The 17,168-nt window shown below is 38.2% G+C and overlaps 2 protein-coding genes across 2 annotated transcripts; one reads left to right on the top strand and one right to left on the bottom strand.

The window, feature by feature from the left end:
• The first annotated feature begins 251 nt into the window (after nucleotides 1-251).
• On the top strand, nucleotides 252-1,230 carry LOC125913922 (olfactory receptor 56A3-like). Its single transcript, XM_049618959.1, has one exon. It carries the CDS (start codon nucleotides 295-297, stop codon nucleotides 1,228-1,230), a length of 936 nt encoding a protein of 311 aa, XP_049474916.1. The 5' UTR covers nucleotides 252-294.
• A 2,875-nt stretch (nucleotides 1,231-4,105) lies between these two features.
• LOC125914106 (olfactory receptor 56A4-like) lies at nucleotides 4,106-10,903 on the bottom strand. Its single transcript, XM_049619252.1, has 2 exons — nucleotides 10,298-10,903; nucleotides 4,106-8,387 (listed from the first exon to the last, which is right to left on the bottom strand). The coding sequence occupies exons 1-2, from the start codon at nucleotides 10,544-10,546 to the stop codon at nucleotides 7,692-7,694; spliced, it is 945 nt and encodes a 314-aa protein (XP_049475209.1). The 5' UTR covers nucleotides 10,547-10,903; the 3' UTR covers nucleotides 4,106-7,691.
• Nucleotides 10,904-17,168: the final 6,265 nt, after the last annotated feature.

Here is a 17,168-nt window from a genome sequence, read left to right on the forward strand (position 1 = left end):
AACATGCTGCCCCAGCTAACTGAAATTGCTAATTCGATTTTATAAGATTGTTTCATTAAGAAATTAGAAATATTCAGGAAATGAGGAGAAACAAAATTTGCTGAAGATTTAAATGAATTTCTTTTTCTGTATGTAACATGCAAAATCCCGTTAAGGCAAAATAACCTGATGGAGCCATAAGTTACATCCAATGAACTCGAATTTTTTTATTTCATTTTAACCACAGTCAGAGGTTAATTTTGATCCTAATTTTTTAGATCATCAAAGAAAATCTGTAGAAACAGAATCCACAAGATGACAACTCATGGAAATGACTCCACTAGGGTTTCAGACTTTCTCCTGAATTGTTTTGTCAGGTCCCCCAGCTGGCAGCTCTGGCTGTCCCTGCCCCTCAGCCTCCTATTCCTCCTGGCCATGGGGGCTAATGTTATTCTCCTAATCACCATCCGGCTGGAGGTCTCTCTACACCAGCCCATGTACTACCTGCTCAGTATTGTCTCCCTGCTGGACATTGTTGTCTGCCTCACTGTCATCCCCAAAGTCCTGGCCACCTTCTGGTTTGACCTCAAGTCCATCAGTTTCTATGCCTGCTTCCTCCAGATGTACATCATGAACTGCTTCCTTTCCATGGAGTCCTGCACATTCATGGTCATGGCCTATGACCGCTATATCTGCCACCCACTGAAGTACCCATCCATCATCACTGACCAATTTGTAGTCAAGGCTGCTGTCTTTATTTTGGCCAGGAATGCACTTCTTACTGTGTCCATTCCCATCCTCTCTGCCCGGCTCCATTACTGTGGGAGAAATGTCATTGAGAATTGCATCTGTGCCAATACGTCTGTCTCCAGGCTCTCCTGTGATGATGTCACCATCAATCGCCTCCTCCAGTTTGCTGGAGGCTGGACACTGCTAGGATCCGACCTCATCCTCATCTTCCTCTCCTACACCCTCATACTGCGAGCGGTGCTGAGACTCAAGGCAGAGGGTGCTGTGGCCAAGGCCCTGAGCACATGTGGCTCCCACTTCATCCTTATCCTCTTCTTCAGCACCATCCTTCTGGTCTTCGTGCTCACTCATGTGGTGAAGAAGAAGGTCTCACCCAATGTGCCAGTCCTGCTCAACGTCCTCCACCATGTCATCCCTGCAGCCCTCAACCCTATAGTTTATGGAGTGCGAACCCAGGAGGTCAAGCAAGGAATCCAGAGATTACTGAAGAAAGGGTGGTAATAAGGACAACAGGATCTCTGCATTTCTAATACATGATGACTTATAAATCAGTTAATGGAAAATTGGGTTGAAACTCATAGCTCAAATAAATTGAGATAGTAAGTTCAAGGAAAGAAGTAAATTTAAATCTGAAACAATTTCTTGACTCTATCCCTCTGCTTCAAATCCTAATGCTCCCCCAAGAAAAATCTCGCATTTCTGTGACTTTTTAAAAATTTTTCCCAATCTTTGGAGTTCTATTCTGTCTGAAATATGAGAACTCAGGAGGATGAACTCTATAGTTGAGAAATAAATCCCAGTTAATACTGTATTTACATTTCTATACAAGTAATTTTTTAAATATAAAACTGTGGGTATCAATGCCCTTGGTTGTAACATTGTTATTAATTTATTACTGTTTTTAACCTAGTTGCATAATGCAGTTGAAAAAGACCACAGTATTTAAATGTCAGGTCTGAATGATGAATAATAGCTAGAGTCCATAAGTAAATCTCTTTCCATTACCTCCAACTAAGCCAGTAATTTTCTTCTCTTCCCATCTTTGCCCAAGCAAAGACTGCGCCTTTTCTGGTGCAACCCTCAGAGGGCTAGAGCTCTTGCAAGAATTGCTCACATGTGGAGAAATGAGATTTACTGGGTTTCAGAGAAGTTATCACACAAAGCCTCTTCTTTGGTGTCCTCACACCAGTGTCTGTGCTTGAAGCTTCATCTTCAGAATTCAAAGACTCACTCTACGATGTGCGTATAGGTTTCTGCTTTGGTGTACTAACATGTCACAGCATCAGAAGATGTCCCAGCAATGAAACGTTAAGCTATTAGGGCCTACTATTAATTAAGCAAAGACTTCCTAGGCAATTGCTCTGGTATAGAAACTTTGTTAGAGTTTGAGGGCACAAAGATGCACAGAACAAATATGCAATCATTGAGGAATGCATATGCTATTTTTTAGACAGAATATAAAGCAATCTAGGCCCTATAAAATTGAAGAAATATTTTCTTCCACATAGAAGGAGGTGGAAAGAAATGAGGTATAAATAAGCACAGTAAACAACTTACAAAAGAGAAAATTCCTGAGATGGTGAGTTAGAAGTTCTGAACTCTAGTACTCGCACAACCACATACAAGATTGTGACTGGAAACAAATCAGTAGCCTCACTGAGTTTCAGCACCTTCATCTGTTACATGAAGACAGTGAACTAGTTATTTTAAAACGTATTGCTTGTTCTAAGAGTCTATGAAACCATGTTTTGCCTTTAGATAGGCAAACCCTCTCCTTTCTCCTTTCTCCCTTTTTTTGTTCAGTCCCTGTGGCTGTTTCCACTTTTCCACTGTCTCTCCAGCTGCTTTTGGGGGGGATGGGGAGGTAGGGAGGGGTGCTTTTCCCATACTCACCCACACCCACCTGTCTCCATCCTCTATCCACAAGCAAAAACAGCTCCCTGCCCTCCATGGCTTCTCTCTTCCCCAGTTCACCTGTCTGAGCTGCGTACCTGGCTCGGTTAATCATCAAATCAGTTTTCTAGGTGTGCAAGATGGTTTAGTGTTGATCTGGCTGCATTTCAGAGACAAGAGACGCAAAAAAAACTTCCATGCTTTTCCAACACCTTGCCTCCTCCCCTAACAGGTAGGTGGAATACAGCCATAGAGAGGGTGGGGCAGAAGCCCAAGGCATTGTCCACAGGGGAGATCTGCAAGTAGCAGGGCCCGTGACAAAGAACAAATGGCTATTAAAAGGTGACAATCAGGATGCCTGGGTGGCTCAGTCAGTTAAGAATTCAACTCGCTCAGGTTACGATCTCATGGTTCATGTGTTCAAGCCCCGCATTGGGGTTCTGCACTGCTGGTGCTTCTCTCCCTGCCCCTCCCCCAGCTGCTCCCTCTCTCTCCCTCTCTCAAAAGACACAAATAAATAACCTTTAAAAAGTTAAAAAATAAAATTTAGAAAGAAAATAGGTGGCTATCAGTCAAGACCTGGCAAAGGACTAGAGATCAATGTAGAGCTAGTAAATGGGAACTCACATCAGAACCACAGCAGGGACACGATCCTACAAACCAGAGACGTACAGGAGAAGAGGCTGGAGTTCAAATGCTGGACCTATTATTATCATGGTACTATAGATGGAATGCTACAGCACAGAGAACATTATATCTTGGGAAAATTTAATTGGAATGGTGCTCAACATTAAGCATCTTCTTTAAATATTGGTTGATTGCATAATTTCATCCTCATTACTCCTAGACTGGATGCCAGTGGAGGCAGATCTGAGCTGAAGAGAACATTATTAAATCTGGCTAGGGTAGCTGTAAATAAAGGAGACCTAAAACAATTACCTTTTCCCATACACCTTACCAGGTATTCCAGGATCTCAGATGGGGTGGCAGGGACAGCGACACATTCAGCCTGGCTACCAAGTGGTTTCAAGTTTTCTATTGACTACATATTTAATAACATCTTACTGTATTAATGTCTTTAATTTATATTTTTAGTGAGGTACAATTTACATAACAGTATATTAATTTTAGGGGTACAATATAACGATTTTATATTGTATATATTGTGAAATGATCACTATGGCCAGTCTACCTAACATCTATCACCATACATAGTTACATTTTTTTTATGATGAGAACTTTTAAGATATTCACTCACAGCAACTTTCAAATATACAATATAGTTTTATTAACCATACATGCCCATGACTTACTTGCTTTATAACTGAAAGTTTGTACCTTTTGACCCCTTTCACGCATTTCACCCATTCCCCCCACCTCTGGCAACTATTAATCCGTTCTCTGTTTCTATAAGCTCAGGGAGGGGAGGAGTTGTTTGCTGTTTGTTTAGATTTCACATGTAAGTAAGATCATATGGTATTTGTCTTTCCCTATCCGACATATCTCACTTAGCATAATCCCCTCAAGGCCCATCCATGTTGTCACAGGTGGCAAGATTGCATTTTTTTTTTGGCTGAATAATATTCTAGTGTGTGTGTGTATATGTATCACATTTTCTTTATCCATTTATCTGCCAATGTGCATTTAGGTTGTTTCTATCTCTTGGCTATTATAAATAATTTTGCAATGAACATGGCAGTGCATGTACCTTTTCCAGTTAGTGTTTTCATTTTCCTCAGATAAATGCCCAGCAGTGGAATCGAGGGATCATTGGGTGGTCCTATTTTTTTTTTAAGTTTATTTATTTGGGGGGAGGGAAGGGCAGAGAAAGAGAGGGAGAGAGAGAATCCCAAGCTTGCTCCACACTTCCAGCACAGAGCCCAATATGGGGCTCAAACTCACGAACCATGAGATCATGACCTGAACCAAAATCAGGAGTCAATACTTAACCAACTAACTCAACAGGGTGCCCCATGGGTAGTTCTATTTTTAAGTTTTTGAGGAACCTCCATATTGTTTTCCACAGTGGCTGCACCAGTTTGCATTCTCACCAACAGTACATAAGAGTTCCTTTTCTCCACATCCTTGTTAACACTTGCTATTTCTTATCTTTTTTATTTTAAATGTATTTATTTAAATTCAAATTAATTAACATACAGTGTAGCATTGGTTTCAGGAACAGAACCCAGTGATTCATCACTTACAAATCTTATCTTTTTGACAATATCTATTCTAACAGGTGTGAGGTGGTATCTCATTGTGGTTTTGATTTGCATTTCCTTGATAATTAGTGATGTTGAGCACCTTTTGACGTACCTGTTGGCCATCTGTATGTCTTCTTTGGAAAAATGTCTATTAGATCCTCTGTCCATTATTTAATCAGATGTTATTGCTTTGTTTTTTTTTTTTTGTTTTGCTTTTGAGTTGTATGAGTTTGTTATATATTTTGAATATTAATCCCCTTATCAGATATATGATTTGCAAATATTTCCTCCTATTTAATAGGTTGCCTTTTCATTTTGTCAATGATTTCCTTTGTTGTGCAGAAGCTTTTTAGTTTGATGCAGTCCCAATAGTTTATTTTTGCTTTTGTTGCCTTTGCTTTTGGTATCAGATCCAAAAAACCATTGCCAAGACTGATGTCAAGGAACTTACTGCTTACGTTTTTGCAACTCTTTAAATGTTAGAGTTGTATCATCTGGGGTGCCTGGGTAGCTCAGTCAGTTAAGTGACTCTTGATTTCATCTCAGATCATGATCTCATGGTTCATGAGCTTGAGCCCCACATTGGGCTCCACACTATAAGTGCAGAGCCTGTTTGGGATTCTCTCTCCATCTCTGCCCCTCTCCCCTGCTCACACTGTCTCTCTCTCAAAATAAACATTTAAAAAAATAAAATACAAAGTTGTATCCTCTATTTTGAATATAAGAAGTCCATTACTCTGCTAAATTATGTTAATGAATGTTTTTATTCTAACAAAAATGACATAACTTTTAATGTTTGCTGAAACCAGCATATGAAATTTCATCAACAAATAGTACTATTTAGGGGGTGGGTTGGTGCTTTTTTTTTTTTTTTATTTGAGAGAGAGAGAGAGAGAGAGAGAGAGAGAGAGAGCATGCCTGAGTGGGGGAGAAGGGAATAAGGAAGAGAAAGACAGAGAGAGAGAAAGAGAATCCTAAGCAGGCTGTATGATGAGCATGGGCTTGATCCCACAACCCTGGGATCATGACCTGAGCCAAAATCAGGAGTCAGATGTTCAACTGACTGAGCTACCCAGGCACCCAAAATAGTACTATTTTTAGATCAAGATTCCATAATCCAGATGCCACATAATGTGATCAAAAGTTTTGAGACAGTCAAAATTATTCATTGAAAAAGCACCTACTATGTGCCAGACAAAATGCCAGATACAAAGAAGAATTAAAGAGCTTCTGATTTTAATGAGATTGTATTCTTTTGGGAGTGGCAAACAAGTATGGATCCAGGATACCCAACACATCAATAAGTTTCTTGAAGAAAGGTATAGAAATAAGTGGATAATTCATCAACATAATTCATATCACTCGTCTAAATAGGATTTAAATCCCACCTATATACTCCGATGACTCAAACTTCTGTCGCTAGCTTAGATCTGGTCCCTGAATAGTGCCATATGTACAGTTGCTTACTTTTACTTCTCTATTTGGATATTTAACAGTCATTTTAAAAGTACAGTCATTTGGAGGAGTTTGGTATGGAAATAGAGTTAGGTGTCCAAAGCCAAATTTCTGATATCACATATAAAACTGGCTCCTCAGTTAATGGCAATTCTGCCTTTCCAACTGTTTTGCAAACAGCCTTGAAGAAGCAGACTCTTCATTATAGAGAACAAACTGATGATTACCAGAGGGGAGGTGGGGGAGGGCAGATGGGTGAAATAGGTAATGGCGATTAAGGAGTGCACTTGTGATGAGCACTGGGGTGTTGTATGGAAGTGTTGAATCACTATATTGTACACCTGAAACTAATATTAGACTGAATGTTAACTACCTGGAATTTACATAAAAACTTAAGAAAAATAAAGGCTTGGAGTCATCCTTTACTCCTCTCCATCTTTTATATCCTACTTATGGACTCTCAGCAAATCTTTGACCCATAACTTCAATTTTTACTCATCACCTTAATCCAAGCCATTATTACATTTCACCTGGATTACTTAAATTAAGTCTTGGGGTCTCTGGGAGGCTCAGTGGGTTGAGTGGGGTTCCTGGGTGGCTCAGTAAATTGAGTGTCTGACTTTGGCTCAGGTCATAATCTCACAGGTTCATGAGTTCAAGCCCCACATCAGGCTCACTGCTTTCAGTGCAGAGCCTGCTTTGGATCTTCTTTCCCTCTCTCTCTGCCCCTTCCTTGCTCACACACACACTCTCTCTCAAAAATAAATAAAACAGGGGCGCCTGGGTGGCTCAGTCGGTTAAGCGTCCGACTTCAGCTCAGGTCACGATCTCATGGTCTGTGAGTTCGAGCCCGTGTCGGGATCTGGGCTGATGGCTCAGAGCCTGGAGACTGCTTCGGATTCTGTGTCTCCCTCTCTCTCTGCCCCTCCCCCATTCATGCTTTGTCTCTCTCTGTCTCAAAAATAAATAAACATTAAAAAAAAACTTAAAAAAAATAAATAAATAAAACATTTAAGAAAATATTGTCTTCATTGGTTCCCCTGTTCCTACCCACATCCCCCATGTTATATTTAAAGTGCTATCTCATCCTTGCCCTAGGAATTAAATGTGACAGTTACTCAGAATGTAAAGACTAAGAAGTATATGGAAGGTATTAAATAATTATTTAATGAATGGGTATTGAAGGATCATGATGGCAACGGGTTAGAATAAAAAGGTAATTGTTGCCTAAACATGTGTTCAGTGAGGATTTGAGGAGGTGATAATGAGGGTAAATATTATGACAGTGTCTGCAGAAGGTTTAAGTTCAAGATGAGGGTAGCAGCATGGATGTCATATGTGTTCCTCGGGGCATTTAGGTGAATCTATCACTAAAACAGACTCATAATCTGGATCTTTGACTCATATCTCTCAAAACTGGTACTTGAATAGTTTGAGAATCCCTTGCTTGATTTCCTGGGTTCGTACTCCATAAACAATGGGGTTCAGGGATGGTGGAATGAGGTGGTGCAAGACATTGAGAAGAATGGGTACCTCTGAGGGCACCTTCTTTTCTGCCTTGTTTGTGAAGATGAAGACAAGCAGCAATGTATAGAAGAAAAGTATAAGAATGAGATGGGAACCACAAGTACTCAAGGCTTTGGTTGCTGCACCTCCTGACTGCAGACGTTTAACAGCCCTCAGGATGAAGCAGTAGGATAGTAAGATGAGCACTAGGTCAGAACCCAGTAGACACCAAACACTCACAAATTGGTAGAGCTTATTTGGGTGAATATCCCCACAGGAGAGCTTTGCTACAGAAATGTTGGCACAGATACAGTTCTCCACCACATTGCTGGCACAGTAGTTGAGCCTGGCAGCCAGAACTGGTGTGGGTAGTGTGGCCAGAAAATTGCGGAAGACAATGAAGATGGCTGCATAAATGACAAATTTTTCAGTGATGATGGACGGGTAGTGCAGAGGATGGCAAATGGCCACATAGCGGTCATAGGCCATGACCAGGAAGGTGGAAGACTCCATAGGAAGGAATGTATTCATGATGAACATCTGCAGAAAGCAGCCTGCAAGGCTGATGGTCTTCATGTTGAACCAGAAGATGAGCAGGACCTGCCAGAATCATTATTCTCAAAAACTGCATTCATTCCCACCCTACAGTACCTAACCTTGGGGGAAACTTTCAATGGCTTCAACCATCTGTATCCCCAAACCACAGCCCTATAATCCCAGCTGGGACAGTATCTTAATTTAAAATACCTTCTATGTGCATCCCAAGTAGAGCCTTATTTATACCCTTTTCTCCCCATCTATAGACCATGCCTCTTGTTTAATGTTTACTTCTAGCCTGTCTTCTCTTGATCCCCAGAGTTCTTACCCAAACTCCAGTTGAATGCATCACAAGAACACCAAACTCAGTAAGTTCAATATTTACATTTGGATACTCTCCACCTTCTCTAGACATATAAGAAATCTCTTTCAATTCTGCTTCCTATCTCACTATATGATATAAACATACATCCAGTTACACTTTAGAAAGTAAATTCTAGAGCTCTTGGATGTAAAGGTGGGATCATTCTGAGTCAAGGAAAATCTCCCTAGAAGTAAAAAGAATGTAAAAACTTGGAATATCATTGACTCAGACATTGAGAGAGGGCCTGTCAGTTGGGAAACAATTAAATCTTTAAAAAATGGACACTACAGGAAACCATCAAAACCCTAGAGGAGAAAGCAGGAACAAACCTCTCTGACCTCAGCTGCAGCAATTTCTTACTTGACATATCTCCAAAGGCAAGGGAGTTAAAAGCAAAAATGAACTATTGGGACCTCATGAAGATAAAAAGCTTCTGCACTGCAAAAGAAACAATCAACAAAACTAAAAGGCAACTGATGGAATGGGAAAAGATATTTGCAAATAACATATCGGACAAAGGGCTAGTATCCAAAATCTATAAAGAACTCACCAAACTCCACACCTGAAAAACAAATAATACAGTGAAGAAATGGGCAGAAAACATGAATAGACACTTCTCTAAAGAAGACATCCGGATGGCCAACAGGCACATGAAAAGATGCTCAACGTCGCTCCTCATCAGGGAAATACAAATCAAAACCACACTGAGATATCACCTCACACCAATCAGAGTGGCTCAAACGAACAAATCAGGAGACTATAGACGCTGGAGAGGATGTGGAGAAATGGGAACCCTCTTGCACTATTGGTGGGAATGCAAACTGGTGCAGCCACTCTGGAAAACAGTGTGGAGATTTCCCAAAAAATTAAAAATAGATCTACCCTATGACCCAGCAATAGCACTGCTAGGAAATTACCCAAGGGATACAGGAGTGCAGATGCATAGGGGCACTTGTACCCCAATGTTTATAGCAGCACTTTCAACAATAGCTAAATTATGGAAAGAGCCTAAATGTGCATCAATTGATGCATGGATGATGGATAAAGAAGTTGTGGTTATATATACAATAGAATACTACTTGGCCATGACAAAGAATGAAATCTGGCCTTTTGTAGCAACGTGGATGGAACTGGAGAGTGTGATGCTAAGTGAAATAAGTCATACAGAGAAAGACAGATATCATATATTTCCACTCGTATGTGGATCCTGAGAAACTTAACAGAAGACCATGGGGGAGGAGAAGGGGGAAAAAAGTTACAGAGAGGGAAGGATGCAAACTGAGAATAAACTGAGGGTTGATGGGGGGGTGGGAGGGAGGAGAAAGTGGGTGATGGGCATTGAGGAGGGCACCTGTTGGGATGGGCACTGGGTGTTATATGGAAACCAATTTGACAATAAAATATTTTTTTAAATAATTAAAAAATTTAAAAAATGGACACTGAGAATGAGAGGGGACATATCTGGGAGCTGTGACAGACCCTGTGTGACGGTATGGACCACTCACTGAGGATTGTCCTTCAGGGGTAGTAGGATTTATAGCAGCAAAACAAACCACTATTTAAAGAAAAATAACTGAATGCTTGGAAGTCAATCCAGAAGGGGTCTGACCTTGGGGATGACAGTGAGGCAGAGGATGATATCCAGCACGGAGAGGATGGCAAGTAGGTAGTACATGGGTTCGTGCAGAGATGTCTCTTGCCGAATGGTGAGTAATAACACAAAGTTGACCCCCAAAGCCAAAACCAGGAGGGGAGCAAGGACTACAGATAGCCAGTGCTGTGTTTCCTGCATTCCTGGGAAGCAAATCATCAGGAATTCAGTCACCTGGGTGCCTGTGTTGTTGAGAAATAGTACCATGACTGGCAGGTGGGCCTGAAACTGGCTGAAAGGAAAGACATGAATTCAGGGTTTGACTGTTTCATTAACAATCTCCTAACTGATGTATCTGCTTTTGTTCTAGGCTGTCATGTTTCTCCACAATTCTGTCGACATGAAATATGTCTACAATTTAAATTGTACAAGTGACTCTGTTAAAACAATGTCCTTAGCATTCATAACCTTATGAATAAAAAATAACTCCCTTCACGAGTATATTCCAACTCCACACATAAACCCAGCCACTGACAGAACATGCTTTGCTCTTTGTCTCAACTCTGTGTTTTTACATGTCATCTCCTTCTCCTAGAATCAACTCTCTTTCCCTCAAATAACTAACTTTTTGGTATGTCCTATTTGTCTGCCAAAAAGTCTGTGCTCCATTTGTCAGCAATGAAATCTTATCTTTTTATAATAGCACAGAGAAAAGCGCCCTGCACCTGCTGACATAAAAGGCACTCAATAAGTACAAGTCAGATATATGAAACTGACAGATTGTTGAAAGCATCATAATACCCTTGACTCTTTTAATTTAGCATCTCCATATCTTGATGTACTGTGAACCACTGGCAGTCTTGCTTAATACTCACTAAAAAGCAGAACAAAGCAGAATGGGAAAGAAAAAAAAAAACAATTAGTGGTGAAACCTAGGGGTGGAAACAATAAATACAAAATTACCTGTGCAGTATCTTATTTGCATCTGTATTCAGTAAGTAGCTGCTTAAAAATAATAAAATAAAAACCATTATATTTCCTTGGTAAAGGAGAAAAAATAAGGAAATAAGGCTTCAAGAACAAGAGAAGAACTAACGGAATAGTTAAACATGCCCAAGGACAGGATGCTGCACAAACTGGAGCTTCAGTTCTCTTCAAGGATCTTCTTAACCATCCTGGACCCTCATGGGAAGAAGTTGCCAGGTTCTGCTGTTGTTCTCCTCTGAGGCAGAGGAAAAACCATCCCACCATCCCTTACAGATGAATTTTGGCGCATGTTGTTTGGGTGCCCCTGAATACACACACACACACACGCACGCACACACACACACCTCCAAATGATATTTAGAGCTCTCCATTTTTTTTTCTTCAATATATAGTGCGGGCTTCTTATCAGCCTTTTCTTTTATCTAGACCAGTGGTTCTCAAATGTGGGTGTGTATGAGAATCACCTGGAGAGCTGGTTGAAACACAGATTGCTGATACCAATCTCCAGACTTACCTATTTTGTAGTTTGGGGAGAAAAGCCAAGAATTCACCTTTCTAAGAAGTTCCCAGGTAATGCCTATGCTGCTTTTCCAGGGACAATACTTTGAGAATGATAAAGCTACATCCAACTGTCATTAACTGGCCTAACCACTGATTTAGGCTAACCCTAATCCAAGACTGCCACCTCAGTTCAGCCAGCCCTAGCCTCAGCTCTGCTCAGCTTCAGACATCACATTGACTGCTTCTCCCATTATCTTTACTTAAATTTGACCACAATTCTGGCCAACTTCTGATCTCCCAATTTTAAAGTTATCTTCCTCCCAGGGACACCCTGGGAATTCTATAGGTTCCTGTTTCATGGTTTTATCCCTCTGCCTGGATCTATAGTTCTTAGGCACCTTTCCTAGGAGGACCAAAGCTCATTAAAGTCAAGAAAAAGGTACACATCATTTTTCTTTGTGGCAGTTGGCACAAATCCAGACACTTAAAATATGCCTCAAATAATCAAATCAGAGACAAAGCTGAGCTGACCTTCTGTGAGCTCAGCTGACCCACAACCTAATGTGTTCATGCTCACACATTGGTTGATCTTCAGGTCTTCACATACCAACATCTGAGGATACAATAACATTCTTCTATATGAGCAGTGAATTAAACTGAAGTGCAAACTCAAAAGTGTCACTTATGCTTGGCTTTCCAACATACTGTTTCCAAAATACCTACAGAGAAATTCTGCCCCAAATGGCAGTTTGATCATCCGGCTGCTATCAGCCAAAGTGTGACTTCTCAACCTCTCACTAGCCCACTGCATATGACTCTGGTAAAACAGGAGATATTTATGTGATCTGAAGAGAAACCAAAGTATTGTGGCTTTGGCCCCTGGACGACTTTATAAAGATGTCTCTATAACAGACACTCTCCTGTGGCTGGAAACATGAAGAGTTTGTTTGGGCATCCTGCTCCCATGGGTTCCTGCCTCCGTGCAGATGCACACACACATTTCTAATGTAAAAAGAGATTTCTGAATTTATACTCAGATGAAGTGAAAGAGCAGTGATTGGCTCATAGTTTCTTTTGAGGCATCTGCAAGTTACATGAACTGAGGTGTATTACTTGTAATAGAAAGAGATATCAATCAGGGACTCAGAGGATGTAACTAAAAGACCCTTGAGAAAGACAAATGACATCAGACTTATGAAATGACTTCATCTTATATATTAGCTGCACTCTAGAAAAAATTGTTTTTAAAATGAGTACTTTATGATGATTTATTTTATCATTAATTTATATTAAGTTTTTCACACAGGGAAAATATGTCACTGAAAGGAAAACAACTATATGGAATCCTGAGTACTTCAAACAGTATACTTAAATAGACTAGTAAGTCAAGAATATCATCTTGACTGATTTTATGCTGGGATTGTCACCAAAATAATACTAAAAAAGATTGCATAAAATTTCATTAATCCAAAATAAGACAAGAAAGTAGAAGGAAATTAATATATTTGAGGTTATATACAAATAATAAGATGGTAGCTATAAAGCAATCAGCAATTGCATTTATGTAGATAGAGCACATATTCTAAGTACAAGACTAAGACTATCAGATTAAATATATCCATAATACTTACAAAAGATGCATTTTACTTTTTTAAATGTTTATTCATTTATTTTGAGGGAGACAGAGAAAGCGCCTGTGGGATAGGGGCAGAGAGAGGGAGGGAGGGAGGGAGAGAGGGAGGGAGGGAGGGAGAGAGAGAGAGAGAGAGACAGAGAGAGAGAGAGAGAGAGAGAATCCCAAGTAGACTCCATGCCATCAGTACAGAGCCTGATGAGGGGTTTGACCCCACAAACCATGAGATCATGATCTGAGCCAATATTGAGAGTCAGATGCTTAACCAACTGAGCCACCCAGGTGCCTCTGAAAGACAAATTTTAAATATAAACACCAGAATCACTGAAAACAAAAGAAAGGAAAAAATATATCAGGAAAATACTAACCAGGAGAATGTGAGTAGCTATACTAATCTGATTAATGCAAACATTAAGGCAGGAAGCATAACCAGAGATAATGAAGGACATTTTATAATAATGAAGTGATTATAATGATGACTTGGAAAGTGTAACAATATCACAATTTCTATTAAAATAATGCAAAAACATTAACACAAACAAAAGGTGAAATAAATACACAATCACAGTGAGATTTCAACATGACTCTCCTAAAAGATGATAGAACAGCTGATAAAAAGAAGATCCAAACAGATATGAAACATTAGAAGAATGTAATTAACAAACTTTACCCAAATGACACGTGCAGAACATTGTACTCAGTAACAACAGTATTAATATTCTTAAGTAAATAAAACATTATCAAAATCAACTAAATGCTGAAACATAAAAAAATTTTCAATGAATTTCAAACTATTGAAATTATTCAGAATGTTCTCTGACCACAGTGAAACTAAGCTATAAAGCAATAATAATGTATCTGGAAATCCCATACTTCATACAAATTATACATATCTAAATAACCTACGAGTAACAGAAAAAATCAAAGTGGAAAGTAGAAAATATTTTGAACTGATGATAATGAATATAAAACATAAAAGAATACATAAAAATAAAACTATAGTCAAATATATATACATATATGTATATTCTATATTACATTTAACATATTTTAATGTATTACATATGATAAAATGGAATATATTATATATGAATGAAAAGAAGAATAAAAATCAATGATTAAATATGCCATCTGAAAAAAAAAGAACTAATCAAAAAAGAAGGAAAGCAATAATTAAGACATCAGAAAGATTTCCCAAAGATAAGAAACCTGAAGAAAACTATGCCAAGGCATATCATGATCAAATTGCTTAAAATCAATGATAAAGAGAAAATCATAAAAGTAAACACAGGAAAAAAGACATTATATACAAAGAGGAAAAGTTAAGGATAACAGCAGATTTCTTGTTAGAAACCATTCAAGTCAGAATATGGAGAAGCAACATCTTTAAAGTACCAAAAAAAATTTTGTTAACTTGGAATTCTATATTTAGTGAAACAGAACATTCTGAACATTCAGAAAATTCTGAATAATTTCAATATCTTTCAAAAATTAAAGAGAGAAAAATCCTTTTTCAGGCATACAAAAGCTGAAATCATTCACCATCGGGAGCCCTGAACTGCAAAATATATTAGAGGAATTCTTTGGAGCAGAAAGAAAATGATACCAGATGAAAATCTGGATGTGCAGAAAGAAATAAACAGTTCCAGATATGATAATTACATAGGTAAATAAATAAGCAAACTAGTGTAAGATTTTCATACTATATATGAAATGGTATATCACTTGAGGTGCTCTGTGGTAACTTAGTGATGCATACTGTAAACTCTAAAGCAACAACTAAATTAAAGAAACAAAAAGTTATAACTAATAAACCAAAAGAGAAAAAGAATCACAGTGAAAAGAAATACTCAATCCAATATAAAGCATAAAAACAGGAAAACATGGAACAAATAACAGGTGTGATGTATAGAAAACAAGTAGCAAGGTGGTAGATTTAAATCCCACCATATCAATGATAAAATTAAGTGCAAATAAATTAAACAACCCAATTAAAAGGCCAAAAATATGAGTCTGAATAAAAAGCAAGACCCAATTACATGTTACCTATGAAAACACCACTTCAAATATACAGACAAAAATAGGTTAAAAATGAAAGAGTGGAGGAAGAAATATCATTACAAGAAAAGAATATAAGGGCACCTGACTGGCTCAGTTGGAAGAGCATCCAACAGTTAATCCTTGGGTGGTGAGTTCGAGTCCCATGCTGGATGTAGAGATTACTAAGAAGAAAGAAAGAAAGAAAGAAAGAAAGAAAGAAAGAAAGAAAGAAAGAAAGAAAGAAAGAGAAAGAAAGAAAGAAAGAAAGAAAGAAAGAAAGAAAGAAAGAAAGAAAAAGGAAGGAAGGAAGGAAGGAAGGGAAAAAAACTTTGAAAATAAAAAAATTGAAGATATAAAAATGAAACCTTTAAAAAAGAAATCAATCTCTCACATGAACATGTATATAAAAGTTCTTAAATCATTAGCAAATCAAATGCAATGACATATGACATATGAAAATGGTAAGTGACCACAAACAAGGATAATATAATATTTGAAAACTAATGTGATCTGCTCCATTTACAGAATAACAAATGAAACTATGTGAATATCTCAAGAGAAGCAGAAAAAGCATTTGACCAAAGTAAATACCCATTTAGAAATCTTAGCATATTAAAATAGGAGGGAATTTCCTTGATCTGATAAAGGATATTTCCAAAACACCTACGGAAGTCACAGGCAATCAATGGTTAAATGGTAAAGACTTGTCCTTTAATAAGAAACAAAATAAAAGACAACAAGGTCCAATATCACCACTCCCTTTCAACATGGCACTGGAGAGTCAAGTCAGTGAGTAAATCTGAAAAAAACAGATAGCAAGCAGCAGGATTGAAAAGAAAGGAATAAAACTGTCATTTTGCAAAGCATATAATTATGTACTTCAAAAACCCAAAAGTAGAATACTAGAACTAATACATGATTAGATTTATCAACCAAAACATGGGCAAAACACAATTTAGCTGTGTATGACAATAAACAGAAAACAAAGAACATATTCACAACAGCATCAGAAAAATTAATACCTGGGAATAAGTCTAAACAAAGATTACATAATATTTATCCCGAAAGATACAAAATTGGAACCTAAATAACGTACAGAAATGAGGTTATGGATTGGAAAACTTAATACGGTATGGATGTCAACCCTCCCGCAAAGTTAATCTCTAGATTCAATGCAATCCCAGTCAAATTCCCAGCAGTTTCTCCTCCACCATTTTTTTTACCAACTCCTATGTAAAACTTCATATGGGAATTGAAAAAGTCAGTCTTAAAGATGAACAAAACTGCATGACTTATATTGACTGCCAGATTTCAAAACATTACAGAGCTTTAGGAATTAAGATGGTGTGCTATTGACACAAGGGTAGACAATCCAGCCAACTAAAGAGTAAGATAGCCCAGAAATAGGCCCAGATATATCTATCTATCTATCTATCTATATAGATAGATATATAGATATAGATATAGATATAGATATATAGATATAGATATAGATATATATAGATAAAAGCACAGGCTTTGAAATAAAATATCTGGGTTCACATCTCAACTATGCAATTAAATAATTGTGTGGCATTGCATGAATTACTTAAAATCTCCCTGCCTTTGTTTTCTAATATTTCTTTCTTTTCTTTTTTTAAACGTTTATTAATTTTTGAGACAGAGAGAGACACAGCATGAGCAGGGGAGGGGCAGAGAGAGAGGGAGACACAGAATCGGAAGCAGGCT

This window comes from Panthera uncia, chromosome D1, assembly GCF_023721935.1.
Source record: "Panthera uncia isolate 11264 chromosome D1, Puncia_PCG_1.0, whole genome shotgun sequence".
In the NCBI taxonomy this organism is placed as follows: Eukaryota; Metazoa; Chordata; class Mammalia; order Carnivora; family Felidae; genus Panthera; species Panthera uncia.